The sequence below is a fragment of the Fistularia commersonii genome, chromosome 32, assembly GCF_037954325.1.
Source record: "Fistularia commersonii isolate RoL2024-O1a breed Wild chromosome 32, RoL_Fcom_v1.0, whole genome shotgun sequence".
NCBI classification, from domain to species: Eukaryota; Metazoa; Chordata; class Actinopteri; order Syngnathiformes; family Fistulariidae; genus Fistularia; species Fistularia commersonii.
In genome coordinates, this window is record NC_141315.1 from 8,602,202 (window position 1) to 8,620,814 (window position 18,613).

The 18,613-nt window shown below is 42.3% G+C and overlaps 1 protein-coding gene across 9 annotated transcripts in view; it reads right to left on the reverse strand.

Annotated features, from left to right (window-relative positions):
- Window positions 1–18,613, reverse strand: part of tanc2b (tetratricopeptide repeat, ankyrin repeat and coiled-coil containing 2b) — a 180,379-nt gene that overhangs the window by 92,157 nt on the left and 69,609 nt on the right. For all 9 annotated transcript variants that reach the window (XM_086139432.1, XM_086139436.1, XM_086139437.1 and 6 more), the window contains 2 exons: window positions 7,185–7,253; window positions 680–859 (listed from right to left, as the gene is read on the reverse strand). In XM_086139432.1, coding sequence (XP_085995558.1) covers window positions 680–859; window positions 7,185–7,253 — 249 coding nt within the window. The remainder of the gene's footprint in view (window positions 1–679; window positions 860–7,184; window positions 7,254–18,613) is intronic.

The window sequence follows — 18,613 nt, forward strand, 5'->3', positions numbered from 1 at the left end:
CGCGTCACACCAGCGAAAGCGAAAATACGTCTTGGAATAATAAATAAAAAAAGAAATAAAGGGAACAAACCCTGCGCAGAGGAGACTGGAGTCTGATTCAGCCCGATAAGACTGGCCAGACCTCGATTCTAATCCTGAAGCTGTGACCCTCCCGCCACCGCCACCGAAAAATAGAAAAACAGAGAATTCGCCGGCGGATCCTGCCTCCCACACAGAACCATCAGCGGCCGTTACAACCAGAGGAAAAGTTAGTTTTTTTTTCGCACGATACTCCTTGAAAACACAGTTTGGGTTAGCGGGGGAGGGACGGGGAATAAATCAGTGCAACGTAACCCCCCCAACACACACACACACACAGATATTGATCTTAGTTAGCTGAGGAAGACGGCGCCCACCCCCGAACCCTCTCACACACACACACACACTCCGAGGCCGAACATCAGCCTCTGAGATCTTGAACGCATCGCCCACCGGCGCACGCCGAACCTCGCCAACCCAGACGTCCAATCCGGCGGTCGGCGAGCCGGAAGGGCGCGAGGAGAGGAAGGAAACAATTAGTGTCGGGAGATGAGGAGCGATAGAGGTGTGTGTGTGTGCTCGCATTTAGTCGGTAAACAATGCGGTAAATGCTTATCGGGGGTGTGTCCGGTGTTATCTGTGTGTGTGTGTGTGTGTTCACCTGTGAGCTTCTTGACAGGCTGCAGCCGGACGCTGATGGTCTGGTGGCTGAGCAGCGGCGAGGAGGGCAGCGAGCGCGACACACCCTCCATGATGCGAATGTGCTGCATGCCCTCGGTCATGGAGAGGGGGGGCGCGGCGTAGTCTCCCTCGAAGGCGCAGTCGCTGTCTATGCTGCCCCCTGCAGGACGGGAGGGGAACACGTCTGCGATGTAGCTATTTATATTTGCAGCTTTTTGAGCAAAAGTCGATATTTAAGAATTGGGGAAATCTTCTTCTCGGTATACACTTGTTTTTCGCGGGGGTTACGTTCCAAAAAGAACCCGTGATAGGCAAAATCCGTGAAGTAGAAACCTTTTTTTTTTTTTTTTTACAATTATTATGCATCCTTATTAAAGCTTATCGCTGCTGTCGTCCTTATGTTTTTTTCTTCCTTCTTTTTGGAACGAACGGAAGATTCATTAATTCCGTAATGCCGACCTACAGCCGCATAGCTTTTACCTTCCCTTAGCACAGGGGTCGGCAACCCGCGGCTCTTACATCTTTACACCGCGGCTCCGAGTGGCTTGGGAAAATAAATGATAAATATTTAATTGAAGTATATTTCATTTGTGTTAATTCCTTTTTTAACTTTTAGTTTTAAGTTGGAAGATTATTGTGATCTTGAAATATTACATAAAATTCTATTTATTATTTTTCGCCGCTCAAAATAACGTCACCCTCGCGGAAGCCGGTAAAGTCCCGATTTGCAGATGCTGTGCGCAGAAGTTCAGTGGCAGAAGTCCCATTAACCAGGTAAAAGAAATATTTATGAAGATATTTCGCAAATATTTATTTTTTATTGTCTACTGACACAGTGATTTTTTTTCCCGATTTATTTTTAAAATTCAGGTCAAGGCTCCGCTAAACGCTCTGAAAGCCCAAAGGTCAAAATGAGTTCATTACATAAATAAGATTTAATTTCCTCTGTAATACTTTGTGAATTTCAGAAGCAACACACTACACACTTATTTATACAAAGTGTAAAGGTAATAAAAAGCAACATATACAGTGGTACCTTAATTTTAGACGTCAAAAAGTAATTGCGGCTCCCAGTGTTTTCTTTTCTGCGGAAAACGGCTCCAAATGGCTCTTTGGGTGTTACGGGTTGCCGACCTCTGGCTTAGCATGTCCAGAAGTTTAACTTTATCTGCGATAAATAGCATCTTCCGCTGCCTTTTGGGCCCTGCAAGGTGCTTTTGTCGGTCCAGAGCGTTTTGTCAACATTATGGGTTTTAGAGAAACTCGAAATTGCAAGAGAATTTGCACGTACGTCATGTAAATTTGGCAAGCTGTTTTACGTACGTGTACAAATTAAACTGCAACGTTATTGACGCACAGGTAGAGAAGAAGCGGAATGACTTTTTAGCCAATCAGAATGCAGAACACAATGCACCATGCAAATCCGTGAAAACCGAGAAACCGAGAAAAGTAAACGGCGTTATAGCGAGGGATCACTGTATATCTTTATTTTTTTGTCGCTCTTGCCAGATTATATTCAGCCATTCACTCATTATTGTTTTATTTGATTTCATTTATTTGTTTAAATAAATTTGCTTAATTTCTTGACATTTTTTTAATGATTTTTAATAATAGCTGTTTGTATGTTACGCCTTAATCCATGTGTTATTTTTTGGATTTCAGGCCAATTATTTATATTTTCATTTATGCGTGATTTGAAAACAAATGACATTTGCAAATGAACCGAGGAAAAAAAAGGAACCGATTTAGTAATTGTAAAAAAAAAATATTTTGTACTACTGGTATAATTTGTTTAATTAATGTTTATCAATAAACATGAATAAACCTGCTGCAAACCCCCAGGCTCACTGATCCTGATGAATATTGGGGGTGAAAAAAAAACAAAGGAATTAATGATTTGTTTTCCATAGATTTACTTTTCAAATGAGAGACAAAGTGATTTACATGTTGTTTTTTTTTTACTTTTCTTTTTGGCTAAGCAATATAAACTATACAGGGAAAAAAAAAAAAATACAGCCAGTCGTCAACCCTCCGTCAACAGAGCGTTTTGGCATTTTAATTAATTTGTGTCACTGAGTCATGAAGTGAAAGCCTCGATGTGCAATAATCCTTTTCAAATTCCCGTTTCCAAAGAGCGCGTGACTAATTCCCCCCCGGTCTCATCCAGAGGTTCGGCCAAAACAAAGGTGCCGTGCGTCATGACACGAATTCAAGTGCGCGTCCGTCCGCCTGTTTGCAGGGCTCCATAGCGCTGCAGCGTTATTGACGGGAACGGGATCGGCGTGACCCAGAAGCGAGAGCAGAGCCGCCCCCGAAGGCAACACGTGCCGCTTCTACCCATTGTTGCGACCGACCTCTGTCGGCCCCGCCGAGACGCAGATTAGACCTAATAAGGCGGGACTTTTTCGAGCGCCGGACGCGCGTTTTGACAAAACTCGCCGAAACCAAGCGCTCCCGCGACGACGACAACCGAGCCTTCGATTTGGAAGTTGGAAAACAATCTCACGGTGAGATGTGATTGCGGATGCGGCACAAACAAAACGACTTCTAGCTTGTGAATCGGTTTGCCTCCAAACAACCCGTATTGGAGGTTCTAGATCAGGGTTCTCGGACTCGCGGCCCCTCGGAACAATATTTTGTGCCCCCCTGCCTGAAATCAAATCTTTGTGTTAGTACGATCCGCGTGTTTTTTCTCACATGCATCTGGCGGTTTTATACAGTGGGTTTAAAAAAAAAAAAAAAAAGGCAAGGAAAAAATGACAAACTTTGCAATGTATTTTTTTGCTTCAAAATTTGATGTTTTTTGATGAAAAGACATCTAGTGACATTGTTAAAATGATCTTTTCTTATTTCTATAAAACCACAAAAACGAAAGCAACAAACAAAAAAAAAAAAGGCAAGGAAAAAATGAAAAACTTGCAATTTTTTTTTTGCTTCAAAATTTGATGTTTTTTGATGAAAAGACATCTAGTGACATTGTTAAAATGATCTTTTCTTATTTCTATAAAACCACAAAAACGATAGCAACAAACCAAAAAAAAAGGCAAGGAAAAAATGAAAAACTTTTGCAATTTTTTTTTTTGCTTCAAAATTAAAAAAAAAAAAAGTTTTTTGATGAAAAGACGTCAAGTGACTTTGTTAAAACGATCTTTTCTTATTTCTAAAAAAACACAAAAACGAAAGCAAACAAAAAAAAGGCAAAGAAAAAATGAAAAATTTTGCAATGTATTTCTTGCTTCAAAATTTGATGTTTTTTGATGAAAAAACGTCTAGTGACATTGTTTAAACGATCTTTTCTTTTCTTATTTCTATAAAAACCACAAAAACGAAAGCAAACAAACAAACAAAAAAAGGCAAGAAAAAAATGAAAAACTTTGCAATGTATTTTTTGCTTAAAAATTTGAAAAAAAAAAGTTTTATGATGAAAAGACATCTAGTGACATTGTTAAAACAATCTTTTCTTTTCTTATTTCTAGAAAAACCACAAAATGATAGCAAACAAAACAAACAAACAAAAAAAAAAAAACAGGCAACATTAAAAAGATTTATTTAATAACCAGAATAGCCACCATTAGCTTTGCAAACATTACACCCCCTCTCATACCTGCTAACAATCAATTTTCTAATAAATTCTAGTGACAAGATTTTGTCTTTTAATTGAACAATATTTTGAGGCTGTAATTTCATAAAGTCTTTTTTAATATTCATATTTAATATTAATTCATCAAGTATTTTTTGAGAGGAACACTTCATTGCATATAAAGATTTTTATAATTTACCTGTCTACACTAAAATAAAGGAAATATTTGGACTTAGTGTTACTTCCAGCTAATGATCCTACAGGTTCGGCCCCCGTGACATCAAACTGGGTCGTATGCGTTTGACACCCCTGTTCTAGAGTGACCGTTTGGTCAAATCGAGTAAAAGAAATAAAACAGGACATTTTGTTTTGAGGCTGCAGGAATCCAGGGATTCAACTGAATCCAAAAAGACAAAAGAACTCAGGTGTCGCTGTTGTCAAGCGGCCGCCGGGGTCACGCTTAAACACACACACACAAACAAACACACACACAAACATACCACCATTCATTCATAGTCTATAGAATTAAAGGATTCAGCAAACAGCTGGATCACTATTGGCACTTTTGCACGGTGGGTATTAAAGTAACGCTATTTCAATGCTCTGTATGTGCGAACATATGGCAGTATTGACAATAAAGTTGACTTGGACTTGAATTAATTAATCTCTATTCCGCTCCACCACACTGTCTCAAAAAATTAGAATATTGTGATAAAGTTCTTTATCTTCTGCAATGCAATTACAAAAACAAAAATGCCATACATTCTGGATTCATTACAAATCAACTGAAATATTGCAAGCCTTTTATTATTTTAATATTGCTGATTATGGCTCTTAAGAAAACTCAAAAATCCTATCTCAAAATATTAGAATATCATGAAAAAGTTTTTTTTTTTTTTTTTTTTAATTGCATTACAGAAGATAAAAAACTTTATCACAAAAGTCCTGTATAGTGTAACATTTCCACCATCATGCTGCTATTGCTGTACACACACAAAAAAAGAAAAAAAAAAAACAATTTTGCTGCGACTCTCATGCCGTCAAATATCAGTTTGTATGTGCGTGCACTTTAAACTTCATACCCCATAGTTTAATGTTTCCTGTTTAATGGATGTGTGAAACACAGATTGCTGGGGGGTCAAAGGACAAAAACCCAAAACGAGGTTTCGAACCAAATACCTGCAGCGGCGGCGACCAATCAGAGAAACCCTCGGTGTGAAAAAACAGCTACTTCCTTTTTTTTTTTTTTTTTTCAAAAAAGGGTCAATTTAGCACTTAGCTTAAACGCTTTCTAAATGACAGCCTGCACCGCCTTCTTCTGGTAATCAAAGCTGTCGGCGGCTGCGAGCGGCGAGGACGGCGGGAGGAGGAGGGGGGCGCACTTCAGAGGTGAATTTGGTGGAACAAAAAGCGAAACGGGGCGAATAAAAAAAAAAAAAAAAAAAACGCCGGCGTTTCGCGAGGAGACACTTTGAGGAGCCTCTTCGCCGCCGGGAAATAAACACAAACACCGGCTTCCCATCTCCCAATAAGTATGGCTGCTGTGTGTGTGTGTGTGTGTGTGTAAACTGTAATTGCTCAAAACATTTCCTGCCAAGTGCTGACATCCACCCCCCCCCCTCGCTGATAAACATCCATTACCGTATGCAGCCCATCCCCTCCCGCCACCCCAGCAACCCACCTCCGCCAGGAGCTGGATTTACAACCGCATTACAACAATATAAAAGTCATACTGTTTCCTCCCTGTAATTGTAACTTCGTTTCGGAAGTCGTAAAAACTCCGGGCCGGGAAGCAGGGCTGCGCCGCGGGGCTTTTCGGGAGGGGAGGAAGGTGAAAGATGAGAAAACGGCTCTCTTGCATGTTTTCTCCAACGTGTCTGTCGCCAGGACTGCTCGTTCACGTTCATGTTTATGTCATGTGTACTTTACTTATTTAATGAGAATTTACTAATTTCTTGACTGGTTAATGCGTGGAATTGGATACATTGAGAAATATATATTTTTTTAATTTATAAAATGAATTAATTATAATGATTACATAATTTAATAGAATAAAAATTAAAAAAAATATTTAAGCTTAAATATCCTAAAAAAAATTTTTTGAAAAAGAGACGACAACCTTTACTAATTTCTTGACTGGTTACTGCGTGGAATTGGATACATTGAGAATTTTTTTTTTTTTTTAATTGATAAAATGTATAAATTATAATGATTACATAATTTAACAGAATAAAAATTAAAAAATATTTAAGCTTAAATATCCTAAAAAAAATTTTTTTGAAAAAGAGACGACAACCTTTACTAATTTCTTGACTGGTTACTGCGTGGAATTGGATACATTGAGATTTTTTTTTTTTTTTTAATTGATAAAATGAATAAATTATAATGATTACATAATTTAACAGAATAAAAATTAAAAAATATTTAAGCTTAAATATCCTAAAAAAATTTTTTTGAAAAAGAGATGACAACCTTTAAAGGAAATAACAAATGTCAGCATGACACTGACCACATAGGAAAATCAGTTAATATTCTATAATGATTTTATTTTATAAAATGTAATAAAAATTCAAATTCTGTGTTCAATTATTTTGATGAGGCATACTGACTTTATTAATAATGTATATATATATATATATTATAAATATTATATTTATGTGTAGTACAATAAAATACAATATTTTTATTTTATATATTTATTTATAATTTTATTTTTCAAACGCGTCCCAACAGACTCACAGGATTATGAGCCAGTGTTGTCCCGTTTCCCCTATCGGTTATGTAAACAACCGTACCCGCGGAAATCTAAAACCGGGTATTCAACATTTATTTATCAATAAGATATTCCCAAGATCGACCTGCCGATTTGAAGAACGGGTGCGAGAGCGGCGAGGCGTGGGCTTACCTTGGCCGATGTGGCTCAGGTGAGGGTCTAGACCGGCGCGGGGGTCCGCCGGGTCCTCGCTGCCGCCGTCTGCGGACGAGGAGCAGAGAGAGAAGGAGAGGGAGTGAGCGCGGCGTTGGCGTTGGCGGCGGCGAGGCGAGGAGTTGCGGTCCAGCAGCCGGGCCGCCTCCTCCTCCCCGATCAACCAGATGTGGGAGCGCAGAACCCCCAGCAGGCTGCTCACGCACAGCCCCTCCGCCCCCTTCCTCCGGGCGCCCGAGCCTCCCCTGACGGTGGCGAAGGGGGAGCGCGCCGCCGACTTCCACCTCCTCCGTCCGCCCATGCTGAACCGGACCTGCCGGGCGTCGCGGGCCGGCCGGGGCGCCGTCCCCGGATGGATCCACATGCGGTTAATGATATGAAGATCAATTACGCCCAAGGGAGCGGGCGGCCGGAATTAGCTGCGGTGGATGGAGCTGAATAGGAGGTGGGCGGAGGGGGAGCGGCATCACCGGGCGGCGCGGGCCGTGTCACCGGGGGGATTGTTTCATAATCCTGTTGGAGTGCGGACGGATCCGCCGCGAAGCACGGCAGGTCAGAGGAGGCAGGACAAATCATTTATGCTGTGAATAAACGCGTCCCACCGGAGCCGAGGGAGCTATTAATAACAGCCAATGGAAGAGAGAGAGAGAGAACCTCGGGATTTTCTGCGACTTGTTTTTGCCCGAGTCATTTACATGGTGCTCGCGAGGCCCGGGGGGGGTCAGATGGGATCCCGGAATTTTCTACGGAATAACGCGGAGGGCGTTCGTACGAGCTCAGACGGTTCGGACGACGTCGGCGTGGTTAGAAAATGAAACTGGACGTGTATAAATGAGACCGTTTAACTCTTAATACATTGTTTCATTCATCTATGCTGCTTATCCTGCACTGGAGCCCATGCAGGCTGGCATTGGGTGAGGGGCGGGGATCGATCGGGGTCAATTACAGGCCCACACACACACACACACACACACACACACACGCACACACACACACACACACACACACACACACACACACACACGCACACACACCCTTGCATTCACATCATATAAAGACACACAACTGCTAGCTCCGCCATTAACAAGTCATATAGAGACATATATAGATATACAGTCACCCTCCCATTCACATGTAGGCTATATACACACATACACATATATAAAAATACATTTGGTGTGTGTGTGTGTGTGTATATATATATATGTGTATGGAGAGAGAGAGACACACACACGCCACACACACAAATATATCAATACATTTTCTCCCATGAGTGAAATCAAAATAAAAAAAACATATATGTATTGACTATCAACAAATGTATAAATAACTCAAATTTATGATAGAATTTGGACTACCAGACACATACACACAAACACACACACACACACACACACACACACACACACACACACACACACACACACACACACACACACACACACACACACACACAACCGCTCACTCCATCATTAACACATCCTATATTGACATACAATCACTCACCCTCCCATTCACATGTAGGCTATGTACACATATATATCACACACACAAACATACATATATATATACATATATAGAAACACGCCACACACACACACACATACATACACAGAAATGCATTTTCTCCCATTAGTGAAAATAAAAAAAGAAAGCATATATGCATAAACTATCAACAAATGTACAAAGATTACTAAAATTACTACACAGCTTATTTTACTACAGAGATTAGACTTCCTACCACACACACACACACACACACACACACACGCTGTCTAAAACCAACAAAAACAAGTCTTAGTAGTTTTCCATTGAACCCAAAGGGCTGGAGCCCCCAAACACACACCTGAGTGTAATCTCTACCATCTCTCACACACACACACACACACACACACACACACACACACACACACACACGCTGTCTAAAACCAACAAAAACAAGTCTTAGTAGTTTTCCATTGAACCCAAAGGGCTGGATCCCCCAAACACACACCTGAGTGTAATCTCTACCATCTCTCACAAACACACACACACACACACACACCCATTAGAATGGTTGCCAGGCGGCAGCCGGCTCGGCTCTCCGGTGGAAAGATCAAGCATGTCGATGGACGGATAGGCTGAGAGGCTGAGAGACGGCGGGGCAGCGCGGCGTGAGAGACGGCGACGGCTGAGATTGACACTGATTGTGTCCGGAGCCGCTTCCTGACCCGAGCCACCGTGACGGTGCGGGAGATGTCAAATTGAAAGCCGGAGGAGACGGAGGGTCTGTTTGTTTTCTTCTTACTACCCCGAGTGTGTTAAAATGTTCGCTGCTTCCGTCGGCGCTCCTCGAGCACGACTCTGTTGTTGTTGTCACGCCGGGATTGCTTCGGTGTGACGTTTGCTAAATTAATTAGCGGGGACGTAAACACACCAACTAATGAAATATGTTTTTCAAAAAAGACGAAAAACCCTGAGGGTCTGGCAGGCCGCTGGATTGTGGATTTTTTTTTTGTTTTAATTTTTTTTTTTATTAAATTAGAAAAAAGAAAAAAAAGCTGACGTCACACTAAAATGAATAAAAAAATAAATAAATAAAATCAAGAATAATCCACAATAAATAACCTCGAAACCGTAGAGACTTTTTCGAAGAAGGAATAAATGGAACTAAATTGCAGCTCATAAAAAAATTGATGTTGCAATAGACAAAATAACTGTGGCAGTCTTTTCATTGTGTGTGTGTGTGTGTGTGTGTGTGTGAACACCTCGCCATTCAAACCTCGTTTTAAATGCCCTCCGAACGGTGAGAAATTAGACGATGGTGTTTTCTCAACTCTGTCACCTGCAGGTCTAAACTTGCACGCAAATGAATCACTTCATTTTTCCTGAAAACCTTTTGACGCTTGAAGCTTTTAAAACTGTTTCATGTAAGAAACTCAAACAATTCAGCTGAAGACGAACTGTTTATCTGCATTTCTAGTGGCGTCATCAGGTGTGTGTCTTCCTGCTAGCATCCGCTAATCGGGTATTGAGGTAATCGGAAGCTCATTTGATCAATAAAACATATCAGGATATTCACGTGGGGACGTAAACGCACCGTGTTGGATTAGCAACTAACTTATTTTCACCTGTTGCTTTTATAACCATTCACAAGGCATTTTTGTTTATATTTTTGTGCTCTATCATATTCGATGTACATAGCCCTTGTTGATTTGTATTTACGGCCTTTATTTGAGGATATTTTTTTCTTTTATTACCATTTGTGACCAAATTGAATTTCCCCATCTTGGGATGAATAAAGTTGATCTTATCTTAACATAAATGACCGCAAGGCTTGCTCTTTTTCGGCTAAGAATGAATTTCTGTTTTTCGGGGGGAAATATCTCGTTGCTTTACGGAACGATCCCATCATTTTCGGAGAAAATGTTCTGAAGGAGACGGATTATTTTTCACTGTCCTAACTATGAAAACAAACCTGGAGCACTGACTGAGTATGAATTTAGCAAATAGCATAAAATGCAACAAAGGAGAAAAAAATAAAAATAGAAATGAACAAACCAGATGACAATCGCTGTCTGGATTAATTCTAAATAATCTGACTCAAAACATTTGGACAGAAAAGTCCAATACATGCAAAAAAAAAAAAAAAAAAAATGTTTTCGTGTACCAATATTAGAATAAAACACCTCGCTGTTGACGTCATCCGCTGGCACGCTCATATTCTCAACAAGTTCTAACAAGCCGGCTAAAAATACCGCCTCGGTTGCGACCAATAAGCGGAATCGAGCCGTAAAAATCCAGTCGTGAAGAGGCTGACGCCGACGTCTTTCTGGAGCGACGGGTGCAAAATCCCATCAGCGCCACGGAGGAACCGGAGGGACCGGAGGAACCGGAGGAACCGGAGGAACCGGAGGAACCGGAGGAAGCGCAGGGGGCGACAGGGGGGTCACTCGGCCAAAATATGCCGCTTCGACGACGCTTGATGGAAACCAGCGATGGGGCTCTGAATCTGGTTCCAGCCCCCGAGCGGGTAATTTATAAAACTCTCCTTTTGTGATGCAGATTGAGAAACAAGTGGCTTTGGTCTAAAAAAAAAAAAAAAAAGGGGAAAAAAAAAAAAATAAAAACACAAAACAAAGAGCGAGAGGCTTTGCTGGAAATGAAACAACCTTTTGTTCGGTTTCAATTACATTCCACCAACTGAATGAAAATTCTCTGTTAAAACTCGCAAATGAAATAACTTGAGGATTTGCTCGTCTTCCTCGCCGCGGCCCTTTTTTCTCTCCTGCAGAACACATCTCAGTATCTCCACGATTCAAGAAGAGAAAGCCTCCGTTCGTCTTTGCAGATTTCGCTCGCGCCGTGCCGATCGGCGGCCTTTTTACGCACGAAGGGAGGGCGACGAAAAAAGAAAGGGGAGTTGTGGAAGACGGACGCGTCTTCATTCCGACCGCGGAGACAAACGCTGGACGTTGTTGTTGTTTTTTACACAACATCTGTCGGGCACCCGTCTCGGAAAACAAGACAGAGCGAACAATCTGCTCTTTGTAACAACATCCTCTTAAAGCTGCGCTCTTTATTCAACCAGCTCCTAAACCGGGGAGGAAGAACGCAATGCTTAGTGCGTGTAAGTGTGTGTGTGTGTGTGTGTGTGTAAGTGTGTGTGTGTCAGATGTCAAAAACGGAGACAGGCAATTTCACACTCGGACAAAAGTGGTTATGGGAGAAGTCAGCGTGACATCTGATCGTGATCCCGCTAAGACGCCCGCTGTTATTATGGTCTGGCTGGCCGTGAGGATGCTGCCATGTTTGAGTGTATGATGCAGCCTCAAGCCTGAGGTGAGGTGTGTGTGTGTGTGTGTGTGTGTGTGTGTGTGTGTGTGTGTGTGTGTGAGAGTGAGTGTGTCTGATGGTCTCCTGCACTCGGCCTGCTGGAGCTCCAAAGGCAGTGAGACTGAATGGAAGACAAGCAGGAGAGACTCACTGCCTCCCTCTAGTGGTTGTAGCTGGAACTACAAGTAGGGTTCAAACACACACACTTTATTTTGGAGACAGTAGAGATGTAGTGAGGTTGTGTAAAAAAAAGATATTGAAAATCAGTCTTTCAAAAAACTGTTAATAAACCCTTCACTGTATGGGGAAAAAATAATCTTTCATATTTTCTAATCATTTCTGACTGATTTTCATTGTAGTTTAAGGTTCTTGCAGATGCGACGGTCATTATTTTGCATTCAATTTCAAGCATTACATTGTTCTCGTCCAAATATTTATACCAGGGAAATAAAATGTCAATCTTTGATACAATCGCCTATAAATAGAGTATACACTGTACACGCTTCAAGGACCAAATTTACATAAAAATCAAAAGGGCATCATGTAAATGAGAACAGATTTATTTTAGGTGTTAAGACACAATATGGTCATTTTTCTTTTTCCCAGAATCGATAAACAACCGAGGACAGACCTCTGTCCTGAAAAGTCAATCTTTCAAAAAACCATATTAGAAGAAGAAACTAAACAGAAAAAAAAAAATATTTCTCTCATATTTTCTAATCATTTCTGGCTGATTTTAATTTTTATGTATTGTTTTGGGGGGGGTTCTTGCAGATGTGACGGTCATTTCAAGCATTACAAGCATGTTCTCGTCCATCAGCTCGTGAAATATTTCTGCCAGGGAAATAAAATGTCAATCTTTGATACAATCGGTGTGTCGCCTATAAATAGAGTGTTTACTGTATACCATTCAAGGACCAAATTTACATAAAAATCAAAAGGGCATCATGTAAATGAGAAGGGATTTTATTTTAGGAGATAAGATACTGTTGTCATTTTGGAGAGGGTTTTTTTCTCTCCGGAATCGATAAACGCCCGCGGACAGACCTCTGTGGCGGGATAATAATCTGAAGTTGGGATGGGTGAAATATTATGGCGGGGGGTCGAGGGGGTCAAACGACATCAGCCAGCTAACGTCCTGCGCTAATGCTAAAGTCAGTCAACGGGGAAAAACACTGGTTTTCTGAGGGACAGGGGTGTTCGAAGCATTTTCAAACACCTTTGCTTCGCAATTGATGAATCAAGTCTGCTTAAAATGCACATCGTTATAAAAAGCTGTCTAAATCCACCACAAAAAAATAATTCAACCTCACAGCACATTGGTGGGGCCGGGGTTTAGGACCGAGTCTCCCACCTGCGCACCCGTTCCTCACCGGGAAGCAAACAAAAAAATCCTCCCTCTTACTGTCTGCGTCACGCCACGATTTCCTCACCGTTCAGGGCGACAGTGACATCGGCACCGACGATTCGGGAGCGTCTACTTTTTTTTTCCTCTCCCCGCTATTTTCCTTAGCGAAGCCGAAACCCCTTTGTTGCATTCTAATGCCGTGGAATCGCGACACCTACGCCGGCTAGAAAATACCGATCCGGGCGCGAGGCGGGTTTAATGCTCTCGAAATTGCACCGCATTATCTCGGAATCCGATCGGTCGCTTATTTCTCCGGGGGAAGGGCGCAAATGTTAAGTCTGACGCCGAGACCGAGGGATGACCCGTGAGGGTGGGATGATGAAACATGCTGATGGTTAGAGCAGACGTTCAAATGCAGAAGCTTCCTGGCTTCGTGCATCATGGCTACTCCCGCGGATGAAAGCAGCGACATGGGAAGCCAAGCTTTTTGCAAGATGTAGATTTCCAGGTTGGAGCACGGAAGATACCTTCGGATGCACCAAACCAATGACAGCAAGAAGGTCGCCTCCAGGTTCTTATATCTGTTTTGGTTTCCTCCAACACCCGAAACATTCAATGGAGACCCGGAGTCGCCCAGATATGTGAATGGTTGCGCGCAATGTTCCCTCTAAGTTGTGCAACTGCCCACTGCTCGCACACTCTCAGCGCGCGAGAAAACCTATCCAGCGCAGTTAGCGTTAGCATAACATTTTGCTGTGTAACTCTGTGAATGACAGGTGCCCGGCCAATCATACGATTCGATGCAATCGACCTACGCAGCCAATCACGGCATTGGCGGTACTTGCGCACGTGCTCTGCCCATGCACGCTATATAACAATAATAACAGTGTGGCGGAGTTAAGTGATGCTAATGCTAACATGCTAACCCCTTATCATGGCGAAACGAGCGGGCGGTGAAAAATACGGTTCTTTTAAGTTGGAACGGCTGTCGGAAAATGTGCAAATAGAAGAACAAGCGGTGAAACTGGGTGAGGTTTTTTTTCTTTTTCAAGTGAGAAAGTTCCGCTCTGCAAAACATGCAGCGAAGCTAAAGTAGAAAGCGAGTTTTCCGATGGAAAAATATGGAGTAAATGGAAGCTATGATCTCAGCGAGCTCCGGGAGGTCGTCTGTTTGCACAGACAAATGAACAATTAGCTCGCCCAATCAGAGCTGGGATTAGCTCCGCCCCTCCGCAACCCTGACTGGAGGATAATCGGAGTCAATAATGAACGAATTGAAGAATAATGAGGTCTAATTTTGCTGAAATTCACGTTCCGTCATAAAGTTCCCCTCTTTGTTTTGCGGACAAACTCCCCGACTAGCTTCCAATGACCGCCTGGTCATGAAAATTAGATGTCAATGATAATAATAATTAGAGCGAGATAATCACTCAGCAATGATCAGACTTTTTAATTATCTGGGTAATTTCCCAGTCGTGTTCGGGATATTACTTAGAAATTAAGGTTTTGATCATTTTTACAAAAATAAAGTCGATTTTCCTGAAGTATTGGACATCCCTTAACTTTTAGACATTTTCTCTCATTATTTAGTTTTGAAAGTGAATTTTTTGAACACATGATTTCATCATTTCTAGGCTTGTAAATGCATTTATTGGACTTTCGGGATTTATCGTAATAAATTTATCTCATGGAGGTGTTGCCGAATGAGCAGGTAGTTGAGCGGGTGTCGGCGCGAACGTCATTATTCTGCTTCGCCTCTTCATCAACCAGCCGATTGATGGTCAAATCAGTCCTGCAGCGGGACGGCAGATTGTGCGGTTCTGTGTTTGTTTCCCATTCTGCTGTTTTTCCACGCACACACACACACACACACACGCATGCCTGCATTTTGACAGTCATTCGGGCCGTATTTAATCAGATTCACAACAGAGTGCAGCATCTTAATGAAGCCGAACAGCACAGCGTGTTGCTCGGAGCCACGCGGGCGCACGTCGGGCGGACATCTTCATTAGCATTGGTTACAGCATAAGCTAGCGCACGTGCGAAACAATGGACACGCGCACAAATACACACATCTCTCGACCACAGGTGGCGGACGGTTCTGACAAGGTGTCGGGATAAAACAATAAGGAAACAGATTTTAACCCGAACCCGAGCACAGCAGGCCGGATGCGCAACGCACAGATACAAACCGAAAGCGGACACGCGCAAGGACGCACACACACACACACACACACACACACACACACCCAAGGTTCAGGAGGCTTTTCGGAAATAGTGAAAGGACTCATTAGATATGGTTGATTTACAAATGGCAACATGAGGGAGGTTAAGAGTTCACGGCCGGATTTAAAGTGCGAGGGCTTTTTATTTTTTTGACAAACAGATCTGAAAGGGCTCTGGGCTGGAGCCTTGCTATAAAAATAAACATTTAATTGATGAAGACTTCAGACCTTTTAAAAGTATTTGTCACAATTTCAATGAGTTTAATGGTGGAGCGGCAATTAAGTGCAAAATTGAGATGTCAGGCAGGTTTGGAAGGAATGTGTGACACCCCTGGACACCAATTAAAACTACAGAAATGACATGTTATTCAAAAAAAACAATCATAATAAACTAATAAAATCAATGCAAAGCATTTACAAAAAATATAAAAGAATTTGCCCAAAAATTTAAAAATGTCTAGACAGTAATCGAAATTTGAAACCAACTGAAAACCGATGTTTTGAATGTTTTTTTTTTCTTTTAAATCAAATTTGAAACCAACTGAAAACCGATGTTTTGAATGATTTTTTTTAAAATAAACGGCGATTCGGCGAGCGCATCCCGAGCCGTTCGCTCTGTGAACCTTCTGCGGCGCATAAATTAGAGAAGGGCTTTTTGTCATCCGTGCGGTTTCTTCACACGCGCACCCTTGAATGTTTTACTGCGTATTAGGCGGCCGGCGCACATTAACACCCAGTTTAAAAATAGGACTTTAACCTTGTACCGATGTTAACGGAGGTGTGAGTTAAAGGGTGAGCGGTTTGTCGCGGGTTGGACCGCCCGCGGTGACGGGTCAAAACATAACGGAAGGAGGACGAGCTGCGTCGGCGATGCGGGATCCCGGCAGGGCCGTTTTCGCTCCTTTCAGACGTAATGGGCTCCGCCGTCCAAACCCACAATCCCGACGCGGGGTGCGTTCAAAACTAAAAGCCGCTCGAGGTCACATGACGCTCAAAAAAACCTCGGGCGGACCGTCCACGTAACCGTTCCGATCCTAGCATCTGCTTTAGCCCTCAGCTAACTTGTTGAAAGTTGTATTTAATGTTGGGTTTATGGGGAAGAACAAACCAACCCGGTATATTTTACTAATTCCAACATTTTGTGTTCGCATCTCCTGCAGCGCCCAGTGTTCTCAAACTCCGTGCTCCCAAGTGACCGACTAGAATTGAATGCCTCGCAAATCTTTTCCAGCTTGTTTTTAAAACAAGTACCAAATTCAGCCCGTGTGAATACGAAACTATCCGATTGCGCGACAAGGCTTCCAGTTAGACACAAAGAAAGAGAAGGGCATCGTCCTTCCTTGTTTCTACCTTCTGTTTATTTATTAATCCTATTATTTGCTTCCAACGAGGAGAGGAGGCCGGGCTCGCATTAGCGCTGGATACGAGCCCCAGATGGAGCCGCGTTTATGGACCCGTGATGAGTCTTGGGGGACGCCGTAATGCAGGTGTGCAGAGTGGAACGGGAGGAGGGAGAAAGCGTGGTTTCACAGGCTGTTAGCGGTGTTTAGTGCCGCGAGCGCATCGGGTTTGATCGGACGGGAGTGAGCGAGGAGCCGCCAGCTAACGCTAATGAGCGCCGCCTTCCCCCTTCAGCGGCGACCGACTTTGAAACGATGTTGACGAATATCGGCCCTTTCGGTATCTCGGGTTGGACGGCATCGGCGAGGGCGAAACCCAGGCCTTCATGACTGGATCATGGATTTTTATCATTTTTATCAACAATATTTGTAAAAAAGGAGATGGTAGATTTGTTACTCTTTATATTCTGATGTACAATGTATATTGTAATGTAATGTAATGTATATTCTCCATTCAGCCGCCGGCAACCATAAAAACCTATCTTTAACCTAAAAAAAAACTGTGCAATATTTCATTTCACTGTGCAATATTTCATTTCATAACAGCTACACTACAATTTTTCCTTTTATCATACTATTGTGCACTCCTTACCTCACTTGTTACTAAGACACTTATAGTTTTATCACTTGTTTACTAAGATACTTTATAGTTTCACTGAGACACTTTATAGTTTATAGTTTATTTTTATTTCTAATTCTGCCTTTTTCTTATTATTTATTACTGTTATATTTTCTGTAACTCTGGCACAACAATTTCCTTCGGGATTAATAAAGCTGTTCTTATCTTATCTTATCTTACAAAATATGAATAAAATGCATTTAAAGTATTAAAACATTTTTCTAGTTCTACTGGGATCGGGCGGGAGTCACATTTCCAACGTCCGCAAGGACGAGCTGCGCTGGTGGAAACGACGGTTCGGATGCAAAATCAAACATCCGGCCGGACTTTTATTCGTGAAACAAAGCAATATCGGCGCGTGAGGTCATTGGTGACTAAATCTAACGGTTGACGGACATTCCCGCATTCCACAAAATCCCAATAAATTGGTGGAGAACGTGTGCGTTAAACGTGATTTAAGTCAGATTGCTAGGCACTATGTCAGTACGTACTATCAAATGGCCGAAAATAACCGTTTGCGGATTTTTGACTGGTTTGGCCCGTTTTTCCTGGTGAACCAGCCCAGAGCCCGGCGGCGAAAAAAAAATCCTTGCGACGGCGGGAGCTACGAGAGAGAAAACACCCCCGATATAGCAGTCATGCAGAAAAGGCGACGGAGGTATCTCGATTTGTCCTGAGTTATGTAACTTTTGATTATCCGCGGGCTAAAACCAATTCTAATGCAACTCTATTTTTAGACGATACTATTGCTGCTGCTGCTGCTGCAGTACTTTTATTTTTTTTTGTCTTTATTTTAAACCTCACCTGCTTCCTAAGAAAGAACACGACCCGAGTAACAAAATGTTTCTATTGACTGAGGGGTTTCAGGCTAGCGGTATTATTTCTATGACAGAAAAATGTCAGGTGTTCTGCGTCGGACCGACAAGATCACGCCGTTGTGCTTTCAATCAGCGGCTCCTCGAACACATCCGATCCGGATTATTTCGCTTCAGTCTCCGCGT